At 43.3% G+C, this 11,733-nt stretch overlaps 1 protein-coding gene across 1 annotated transcript; it reads left to right on the top strand.

The window, feature by feature from the left end:
* The first annotated feature begins 3,472 nt into the window (after window positions 1-3,472).
* Window positions 3,473-11,469, top strand: LOC134182057 (glycine amidinotransferase, mitochondrial-like). Its single transcript, XM_062649380.1, has 2 exons — window positions 3,473-4,337; window positions 10,841-11,469. The coding sequence occupies exons 1-2, from the start codon at window positions 3,594-3,596 to the stop codon at window positions 11,285-11,287; spliced, it is 1,191 nt and encodes a 396-aa protein (XP_062505364.1). The 5' UTR covers window positions 3,473-3,593; the 3' UTR covers window positions 11,288-11,469.
* The last annotated feature ends 264 nt before the right edge of the window (window positions 11,470-11,733 follow it).

Raw genomic sequence — 11,733 nt, 5'->3', positions numbered from 1 at the left:
ACTTATTCCAAAGGTAAACTCAAAACTAAATTTCTAAAAATAGAACGTATTGATCTTTTTATGCATACAGAGCCCAACAGCACAAAAAGTCTACACCGATGAAGTGGGTGATTTGTCTGATGTCTTGGACAGCTATTGCCTCGATCTCGTCACTTTGCCAGCAACAAGAATAGCTGTTGCAAGAGACAGCATACTAACAGACACAGTCGCTTTTCCAAAAGCAAGAAGTTTGACTTACGAAGCACTTTTAGAGTTCGTTTTGAGAACGAACCAGCTGTTGATGGAGGAGGCCCAAAAGGCGAGAATTTTTTACTATGCTTTTGCGTAGCTTAATTGCTCCAGATACTCCTTTTCGTCTCTTCGAGGGTAAGGCTGGTCATATACTGCCTATTCACAACATCGACGCTCTCATGGGAGGAATGTTTAAGTTTTGTGGCAATATGATTGCAGCTTCTATCGCACAAGGAGGACCGGGATTTCCAATGTTTTCAAGTGCGTTTTATGCATATTTACAAACTTAAGACCTAGATGATGTGTATGCTCTTGCAACGCCTGATGACATACCAGACGCAGCTGTTGCTCACTCTGCTCAGCAGGTAACAATAATTATTAAATTTATTAATTGTTTATTTATTTATTAATTGTTTATTGTATTACAAGTTGATATTTAATGTATTGCTTATTAGATTGAAAGACAAGACATTTCAAATAGAGAAATCGAAACCCATGTAACGGTGTTACAAGATTCTGTTATTGCAGTTGGCTATCCTTACCGACTTACTAAAAACGATCATGGAGAAGCTGTTTGCAGCCTGCTTGTGCATGAGATAATTTTGAGCAGACGTACGGAGATTGACCAATTTACCAACGAAGGTCAAGTGCCACTTGTAGCTTCTGAATTTCTTAAGCTGGTGACGTATGAAAATACGTTACCTCGACATTTGAAGGATTACTTTCAGCGGTATGTCTTAGAAGCAGGTATGTAACATGTTTTTTTAAATCATTGACGCAACTGCATGATTACTTGGCCTTTTTTATATGTGCTAGCTGTATACACATGCATCTACTATTTTACCCGGTTGTTGTTGAAACATGAGAAACACTTTCGTTTGCTGCTGCAGTTTGTCAGTGGAGTATCAGCAGTCCCTCCGATGGGATTCCAGATGCCGGATAGCATCACAGTTTCAAGTATCCGGTCACGTTATCCAAACTGCTCGACATGTGCCATGATACTGGAGCTCGCTATTAACTGCACCTTATATGACGAGTTTTCTGATGCTCTCAAGACAGCCACTGAACTTCAATCAATGGGTTTTGGAATTGTATAAATAGGACACATCATAAATTTGCACTACTTTCTTTGCTATTTGACTAAGCTTTCAGTAGATGCATGTTTGGTTCTATGATTATTGTGCTAGAATACAGTAAGGAATTGTCCAACAAGACTACAGAAGTATCTAATAATGGTTGATTCTAAGAGGTACGTGACTAGCCGACATTGAAGTGATGTACTATAAAATTATATAGTTTTCAACATTGCTCCCTGTGACGATTAGAATGTCATCTACACAAAGTTATTTGAGCTTCGTGACTCGATGCACGTGCACTTGACCTAAATAGACACGTACAAACAGTGTCATTACACTGTTACGCGATGGGCAGCAGGGTCTAATTAGCGTTCACATGTAAATTTCGCCTGTCATCTGTACGACACTCTAAATTTCACGCACTTCCAGACCCAAAATTGGGAAAACAGTTAATTCGCAGGCGAATCACAATTTTTAATTAACCGCAAACTCAAATACGGTGAGTGAGAAACAGCAGACATCACATGCTCAGACATCGACGAGTGTGCACGCTGACTAGGGTGCGAAAATTCGTGAAATTATACGCAGAAGTTCATTCTGGGAATAGGAAGACTGTGGTTATTAGCATGTAGGAAGCGTTTCTATATTAATGTATGCTGCACATGTGACACATGTCAGGGGATTTCCCGAGAGGCAATAATTTAGACACACGTACGTGCGATTGTATGGAAATAGAGTGAGCTGCAGCGAGTGTTAAGATACAGCATGTTTTTAGCTACTTGTGAGTAGTATAAAACCGTGAGCGTATAGGTACTCGCTTGGTTTTTTAGAGCAAACGCACAAGCGTAGAAATCTAATTATCATTCATTATCTTCTATAATTATAATTATTGAAAAGAATAATTATAACTGTAATAAGAATTTTTGAAAATAAATTTTTGTAGAAAAATCTAAACGATGTAGCTGTATGGCCTCTTCTAGTAATCTCATATTGCAGTCTCATTTCATCGCCTCGTCTCATTGTTTCATTGCCTCTTCTCATTGCAATATTTAATTAATTTAATGCTAACAATATTATTTTAAATTAAAAAATTAAATATAAACTGTTACTACAATACTTACGTTTTATTTTTAAATAGTATTTTTATTTTCTATTTGCATTTTTAAAAATTTTAATTTTTCGATTTTTATTTCAAAGTTTGCGCTCTCGTGTTGTTTTGCTGTTGTTTCGCACGCATAGCTTCTCAATGCAGACTCGACCTCGTTGACTACACCCAAAATTACTAGTAGGTGATCGAGTGCATCAGGAAAAATCCCCCATCTCTATGCACATAGGAAGTAGACGACGTAAGTACATGTGTGCACGCTGACTATCATTGTACGCAAATCCGTGAAGTTGTGTCAGAGATTATATAGAGGTTTTAATGTGGAAGAAGTCTACTAAGTGTTCTACACGTGTAAGGGGATTTCCCGAGAGGCAATTACACGTAGTCCCCATCTAGAAGTGTTTCGACAACCCAATCAATTGTAGTATAGAAATAGAGTAAGTCGCAGCGAGTGTCTAACGCGTACAACATATATACGACATGTTGTAACTCTCCAACCGGCTACCAAAGACTACATACTGCATGTGTTGTTTAGATTTAGAAAAGTGGGAGAGTAGGCACTTTCAATTGGTTTTGTGGAGCTCAAAAACGCAGCCTTGTTGCAATCATACAAGAATACAAGTGAAAAAATCTTCAAAAACTAGATTCTCTGTAGTAGATAAAATATAATTATATAATCCTTTTTGCATGCAGTCTCCCTAGTCCCATACTGTTGTGTAGCTGCATGCGGTAATCTGCATATCGATGCAGTCTCATATTGCATTTTCATATTACAGTCTCATCGCATGGTCTCATCGCATGGTCTCATCGCACGGTCTCTTCGCACGATCTCATCGCACGGTCTTATCGCATGGTCTCATCGCATGGTCTCATGGCATGGTCTCATAGCATGGTCTCATGGCATGGTCTCATCGCCTCATCGCATTATCTCATCGCATGATCTCATCGCCTCATCCCATTGTCTCATCGCATGATCTCATCGCCGCATCTCATTGTCTAACTTTGACACAAATGGCACGCCCTAGGAGATGTCGTGTTATACGGGAAGCTGGCACGACGGCGCGAGAGGGTCTGGTACGAGACTACTACTTATACGAATCACATTGGACCTCACAGCTTCAGTTAAAGAAAGTAGGCGGGATAATCCCAGATCTCTCCGCCGTTCGCTCGAGTCTACACGCATGGCGATTGCTGCGCTTGCTCAATTCCAAAGATCTCCTTCTCTCTGGATTTTGTCAACAGGCCGCTTCTTTACTCATTTGTTTGGCAGACAAAACCGAAAGCTCCAATCTACCGCTCCTGATGACTGTCCTGTAAACAGTCACAACGAATGGGACCATCTGGAAGAGGTTATTGTCGGACGAGCAGAAGGTGCGTATATACCGCCGCATAGTCTGGAAGTAGAGGCAATTTGCGACGGTGAATTGTTGTCATATTACGAGAAGCATGCTGGACAACCGTTTGCTCGTGTAGCTGAAGCAGAATCAGAGGTTAAGGAATTCTGTAGGGTGCTCGAACACGAAGGAGTGACTGTCAGGCGACCGGATGTTCAAGATCAGTCTTTCGTTTACTCGACACCCGACTTTAGTAGCTCGGGTATGCACAGTGCCATTCCTCGGGACATCATTCTGACCGTCGGTAACGAACTGATCGAATCCCCAATGGCGTGGAGAAGTCGATTCTTCGAATACCGTGGCTACCGCAATCTCATGAAAGAATATTTTCAAAGAGGAGCAAAGTGGACGACAGCTCCAAAACCGTTCATGTCTGATCAACTATACGACCAAGACTATGTTGGCACATCAGCCGAGGATCGTCGTTCTCTAGTAGCCAAAGGAAAGTTTGTGACAACAGAGTTTGAGCCATGCTTCGATGCAGCCGATTTCATGAGATGTGGACGAGATATTTTCGCTCAGAGAAGTCACGTGAGGCCTCTTAGTCTAAGTAATAGAGTCAGAGCATGGTTGCAAGGATTCATCAATTGTTCAGTTGAAACTCGAGGGCTTTTATCTACGAAATAATAGCCTAAGCGGAGGGGATGTCGATTATCAAGTTGATAAGCCGGCCATCTTGTTACTCTCTGTTTGCGTTGACCTTTTGCTCGAAAGTGACTGCTGTATTTGTTTATCATACTCACATGTTAACTGATATGCATTAACTATAGAGGTCATATTGCAATACAAAGATGGTAGGTAACGACAGAAAAAGTCGCAAGCTTTCAAGACGAAACAAAACGAGCAGAAGAATCAGAAATACCAAGCAAATACTCGCGAAACAATAGCGACTGTGAGTTCGTTGAAGTCAAAGCGGCCTAGATTGACTTGCTAATTGGCTACTTCCTCTATTAGCAGCATTCTTGTTGTAAGACCATTCTTTCTTAATGAGTTGAGAACCCTAACAACTCTTGATATGCCAAAGTATTATCAAACCGCCTGTGCAATACATACGCCGTCGTTAACCTAACTATAGAAAATCCGGGAACCTGCGGATTCTCATGATACCAAGGTCTTCACTGTCTGCTGTATTGCGCAAAAGATATTACAGAATTTTAAAGAGCAAGGTCAACGCTAACAGAGAGTAGCTAATCTACAAGGTGTGATAGTAATTAAATCTACAAGGTGGTCTGCAATTAAACACTGAGACAAATCCAACTCTGTGACATTTTTACAAACCTTCATGTGTAAAGTACGTGTTTTCAACGCCAACACTCACCCACACAGATCTTTGGAACACCTTCATGTTACAAGAGACAGAAACAAGAAAAAATTAAAACTGATCTATTCACCGGATCTACTTTACAAATTCCGTATATATTACATCTCTCTCTCTCTCTCTCTCTCTCTCTCTCTCTCTCTCTCTCTCTCTCTCTCTCTCTCTCTCTCTCTCTCTCTCTCTCTCTAGGTCTAAACAGTATCATTTTGAAGTGTTTAAACCGTTTACCGCACTCCAGGAAAGTTTAATCACTAAAGCTAACAACGATACACCACAATGAAGGCAACAGAACACAACACTAGAAGTAGTCAAACCATTACACTAGGAATAATTAGCCTCCCACGTAGTTCTTCATGGTACATAGTTTTCAGTTATGTAAACAGGTCGCCTGGAGACTTCTCCAGATTTGATGGTGACCTCTTGTTGTTAGTGTTTAGGCGCCTCCTGTGGTGTTATTGACTCTGTGTTGTTTAGTGCATCCTTAGCTGTCTGGTCGTGTGTCTGCTCGCTTTTGTTTTCTGTTTCTGGTGTGTTTTGTGTTCAGTCGTCTTGCTTGTGATTGTAGGTTCTGATGTTCTCAACGTCTCTGCTGTCTTATTGATTTGCGACTGATTGCGGCGTAGTGTGCGTCCTCCCATAACACGAACCAGGTATGACCTGGGTGTGTGATGTGCAACTACTTGCGCTGGCACCCAAGTCCCTCCTTCTCGAATGTGGACGTTTTCTCCTAAAATCAGTTGGGTACTGCTGTTCTGGATCTGTCGCAAAAAGCATGCCCCCTGTTGCTTTGCCAGCTTGTCTCTGATTTCTTGCTGTTGCCATGCACGAGGCTCTAGTGTCTTTCTGTTGACAGTAAGTTGGGTGCGTAATTGTCTGCTTTGCAGCAGCTCTGCTGGTGATGGTAGCCCGTCTCCAATTGGGGTGGTTCTGAGTGCTCTCAGCATGTCTTAGAGAGAACGGCCGTCAGCAGACATCTTTCTCATTGTTTTCTTTGCCGTTTGTAAGCTTCGCTCAGCTTGACCATTGCTTGATGGGTACCCTGGGCTTAAAGTGACATGCCTAAACCTAATGTATCAGCCAGAGGTCGGAAGTCTGCGCATGCGAACTGTGGCTCATTGTTGGAGATGACTTCTTTCGGAACCCCGAAGTTGGCAAATGTTCGTCCACGGCCTTTAGATATCACGAGATCTGGTGTAGTCGACTTTGGTAACGGTGATCCATTTACTGTAGTAATCAACTGACTTTAGACATGGTATTCCGTCCAGGTCAAAAATGTCCATTCCAATTAATTATATAACCTTCTGGTAAGGATAAAGGAGGATCGTGTGAGGTGTATAAGGAAGCCTGGGATTCTCGTTTGGCCTTCCTGACATCTACTGAAGCTTGCTACTTTGTTCTCTATGTCTATGTCGTGCACTACCTTGGCCAATAAGCTGAGTTCTTGGCTCGTTCTAAGCATTTCACCATCCCAAAATGGCCATCATGTATGCTTTCCAGTACTGATCGTCAAACGGCAGTTGGTAACACTGCTTGACTGCCTTTGAATAGTATTTCGTCTTTCACGGTCAGATCATGTCGGACTGTTCAAAAGGGCCGTACTGGGTCAGGTACTGCCTTGCAGTGTGAGCGCCAGCCAGCTGTTATGTATGTTCGTATGGTTTGTAGGGTTGGGTCTTGTTGTGTTGCTTCTCTGTACTGAGACTGTCCCACCAGGGTGGGAATTGCCTGTTGCATGACTGTCGAAATTTGGTCTTCCGTGAGGGCAGCATGTCCTTCGTATACCACTGTTGTAGGCGCCCTGCTGAAGGCATCTGCTAGTACCATGTCTCTGCCCGGGCAATACTCCAGGTTGTAATGGTATCTGAGACAATGTTGCCGCATCCTGTGCATACGTGGTGAGACTTCATTGAGAGGCATTTTTGATATGCCTAGCAAAGGCTTGTGGTCGGTCTCTACGGTGATGGTCTGACCATGTATGTATTAATGAAATCTCTCCAATTCCAACTGTACTGCTATCATTTCTTTTTTCAATTGAGCGTATGTTTACTGTGTGCTGGTCGAATTCCTTAAAACATATTCAACTGGTTAGCCCTGTTGATTTAAAGCTGCACCCAATCCATATGAGGATGCATCGACAGTGATAGTGATTGCGAGTCTTGGGTCAAAGAGATGTAGAGTTTGAGCATTAGAAACTATTTCTTTAAGTGGGTTACTGCCTCATTATGAATTGCGTCCCACGTCCACGACACATTCTTTGTATCAGTTGCTGTAGTGGCTGGATCTCCTTGCTAAGTCTGGACAAAATTTGGCTAAATATGTAATCATTCCAAGTAGTCGATTTACATCTGCCTTTGACTCAGGCTGTGAGAACTGTAGCATTGCTTCAATCTTTTCAGGGTCAGGCTAAATGCCTTCCGAGGTCAAAATGTGGCCCAGATATAGAAGTGACTCCGGTCCAAATATGCATTTGTCTCGATTGAGTTTTAAGTTCAGCTCACGGCACCTCTGTAATACAGCGTGCAATCGCTCATCATGCTCTTCCCTGGTAGTACCTGACACTAGTATGTCATCAACATACGTGTGGACACCTTGAATGTCCGAGAAGGCTTCTGTGACAATCCGGTGGAAAACCTCCGGGGCGGAGATAATCCCGAATGGTAGCCAGAGGTATCTGTATCGACCAAACGGTGTTGCAAAGGTTGTCAGGTAGCTGCTCTTTTCCTCCAATGCCACTTGTAAAAAACCCGAGGTAGCATCTAGTGTGCTGAAGTACTCACAGCTTGCTAAATCTGCAATTATCTCTTCTGTTGTCTTGATTTGATAATGTTCTAGTTGAAGCCAGTTGTTTAGTTGAAGCACTCGGACCCATGCAGATGCGTAGCTTGTCTGTTCCCGGCTTGAATTTATTAGTACAATGGGACTGGCCCATGCTGTACCCTCTGTCACCCTAGCAAGGATATTTTCGCCTACCATTTCCTCCAGCTGTGCCTTTAGTTGTTGCATGTACTTGAAGGGTCTCGTTTAGCCGGTTGTATGGTTGATTGAGCATTTTTCCGCAGTCGAATGGTATTTTTACCTGGAAGTTGCCAGAGTTCTTGGAATACATCGATAAATTGACTGATTGCTTCTGGTAGTTCTTGAGTTTTGGTAACTGACTGTGCTTGTTGAATGATACCAATTTTTCTTAATGTGGGGTAGTCCTATCAAGGTCTCCACTTTTTCAGCAACTACAATAAACTCCATCGTTCTAGTCGCACCTTTAAATGTTGTTTCTAGTGTTGTTTTCCCTGTAACTGTCAGTTTTGTCCCTCCATATGCTGTTAATTAAGCGAGTAGCAGTTTGCTCTGGGGGTTCCTCACACACTACATTGTATGCCTGGAGAGGAAGGATGTTGCATGTGGCACCTGTGTCAATTTTGGCTTTTAGTCCTCTCCCATGTATGTCTAAGATGATATCCTACACCCTGTCGTTTACTGTATCAGAACGCCTACTAATTCTGTAGGCAAAAAAGTGGTCTTTGGCTATTTCCTTCTCTTCACTAGTGATGGTTTCGCTAGGTGTCACTGTGTTCGCGGTCTCCTTCTTGCTGCGCGTTTCAATCCCGAGTCTCTTTTTTCAGCATTCTTGCAAGCCTCCGCTGTATGATTCAGCTTGTTGCAGTAACTACAGCTCTTGCTCCATGCTGGACAGGCCCGTGGCTCGTGTCTTGCCGTGCAATAATAGCATCATACCTGTCGGCACACTTTGGATTCTTTTATCGCGTGCGCCGATGCAGCTTCCGAATCGCATTTTTTGTTGTTGTGGTACTCGGCGCCGCCATGCAGGTGAGATAGCGTTGTCGCTTTCATAGAACGGCACATATCCACAGCCTTTTCTAACATGAGACCTGATTGTCCAAGCAATTTCTCTCTAACTCTGTCCGATGCTATGTTCATGACGATTTGATCGAGTACTATCTTGGGCTTCTCTGCGTCGTGGTAGGCACACGTTTCTACCATGCGCAGTAAGTCAGTGTAAAAAGTATGGAAGGCCTCACCTGACTTCTGTTTCCGCTGAAGCGTTTATAGATCTCGTTCGTTTAGGTTGAAGTGAGTCGTGGTGTTGAGAACCACGTCTAGCTTGTCTTTGTCTTCTTCGTTCGCCCATGTGAATGTCTTGTAAATTGATATTGCCTTCCTGGCCATTGCTGTGAGCAGTACTGCGACTTACGTTGATTCTGGCTCTTTGTGCTTGTTTGTCGCTTTCAAGTAAAATCTAAAGTGGTCTCGCCACTGTGGCCATTCTTTTGCTGCGTCTCGTGGTGAAAATAATGACGGTGGTCGAAGTGCGTCCGCCATGTCTTCAGAGTCGGTTCGAATCGGATACTCCCGACAACATGTAGTATACCACGCAATGTGTAGTCAAGACGATTAGAACTGACCTGTTCCTTCCCTGGATCTACTTTACAAACCCCGTATATATTGCACCTGCCACACCCCGCATGAGAGTGTCTTCTACAGTGACTCTCTCGAGACATTGATTCGTGACGCACGCGCAGAAGGCACGGCCTCGCAGTTCTCATCGATGTTCGCGCTTACGGCAAATTCGCAAGTACGTTACCCGGTTTGCAAAGCCAGTGCAAACCAGCATTCCATGGGGCAGGTGCAACGTTTAAAATGATAACAAGCTCAAACCAGGCTCGCAAACCATAATAGTCTACAGCCTCTACATAACTAGCATAGAGGACCGCATATTGACCAATCAGCGAAAAGGTCAGGTGACATACTTCTGCACTAATTTGTTTGTTTTCGACATGGATGGTGTTTTTGTTACTGTACATCTCCATATCTATAGCTACGAGGTGTGTCTGTCTGTTTGTCTGTGTATTCTTGGCCAGGTGTACATGTATCTCCGCTGAATTTGGCTCGTGCACTCCGATCCTGTATACGGGCCGACAGTGACGCTTGGAGGAATTTCTCCAGCGTGCACGTGGCCTCTTCTTGAGGGGGTTGAGCCCAGCGTAACCATTCTCGACAACGTAACCGCTACATCTCCAGGGGCGGCGGAGCTGGGGAATAGATGCTCGGTCACCCCAACTTTGAGGACATTGACTCTATTTTTGCAAACAAACAGTACCCATGTGTACGCCAATGTTTTCATGCCCCGCCCCTAACTTGCGAGTCGTCTTGTTGCTCCTGGTTTCAGTGTCACTTGTGAAATATTATCAAAAATCTGTTAGGTATTATGGTAACTGGAGACTGGCAAACTGCAGATGGACTGACTTTATTCTTTAATTAAATCCAGACGAGTCGTGGCGTAGTCTCGCATAGCCACACCGCTCCACTTTTTGCTTCTCTGCCTACGCGAGACTGCACAAATTGTTATCATCATTATCATCACCATTGTGTAATTTATTGTGATCATTTAATTAAGTTTGCAAGACGGGGTTTACAAAAGTAGACGAGGTCTAAAATGGGCGTGGTTCAAACACCTGTCCTCGTGGTGTATACTTACATGCGCAAACAGCTTGGCAATTGATGGTGCAAGTAATCGTAGACTTACAGTTAGCAGGACAAAGAAGTTTGTTTCTCTAGACATTTGCTGACACATTAATAGAAAGGACTATTTAGAGGCTCCCTCCTTCTCTAGTTTAAAGACATCTAGATTGTCTTTTTTTATGTTTGTTGCTTCAGCAAATTGCTATTTTGTTCTCTTGACTAACTTTTTCATCTGTAGGTAACAAACAAATTTGGCATTGAGTGGTTGCGACGCCATCTTGGTGACGACTACCGCATCCACGAGGTGTCCTTCGGCGATCTCAATCCCATGCATATCGATGCCACTCTTCTTGCCATACGTCCAGGTATTGTGTTGTCGAATCCCGAGAGACCATGTCATCAGATCGACATTTTCGAGAAAGCAGGATGGAAAGTCGTCTCTGTTCCTGCACCGGTTGCCGATGATTCCTGGGTGGCATCAAACTGGATCTCTATGAACGTTCTCATGTTGGATGAGAATCGTGTCGTCGTTTCAGCCAAAGAATATCCAATGCACAAGATGTTTGAATCTCTCGGTATCCAGTGCATCAAAGTCGACTTGAGCGTTGCTAATGAAATTGGTGGAAGCTTTCATTGCTGGACAGCTGATGTGAAGAGAAAGAGTACACTCGAGTCATATTTCTAAACAACTTTAGTCTAACTACAAATGTTGCGCTTGATTATCTAGTGTTCACTGCAGTTATTGCATATTTTATACTCCTGCTAAAATTCATTACTAGATCCAGCTAGCGGATGATGTAATGTAGCATCTGTAACGGGACAAATACTACTCGCAACGCCTTGCCATAGCTATTAATTCGTTTCTGTTCTCTGGTACCCTCGCTACAACGCCTATGTGACGTGTCATACACCGCTATTCTTCTCTGCTTGTACTCGCGAGTGCACACACACAAACACGCGTCCTGTGCAACGAGTGTGTAAATGTCGAACGAACCTTCTAGGGCTAACCAACGCGTATCGAACGGTTACGCTAATAAATGAAGAAGCACTAGAAGTGCGAACCCTCGGCTGGTATGCACCATAAAAGTAATTAGTCGCGCTATGACAGAATAGTATATACAACACCAACCG

Source organism: Corticium candelabrum, chromosome 7 (assembly GCF_963422355.1).
Source record: "Corticium candelabrum chromosome 7, ooCorCand1.1, whole genome shotgun sequence".
NCBI lineage: Eukaryota > Metazoa > Porifera > Homoscleromorpha > Homosclerophorida > Plakinidae > Corticium > Corticium candelabrum.
Note: the sequence above shows the minus strand (reverse complement) of the source record. Positions and strands in the feature narration are given on the sequence as shown.

Coding starts and splice junctions, on each gene's coding strand:
- LOC134182057 (XM_062649380.1), top strand. CDS start 3,594: ATGGCGATTGCTGCGCTTGCTCAATTCCAAAGATCTCCTTCTCTCTGG. Junction 4,338..10,840: donor TTTTCGCTCAGAGAAGTCAC/GTGAGGCCTCTT, acceptor TTTCATCTGTAG/GTAACAAACAAATTTGGCAT.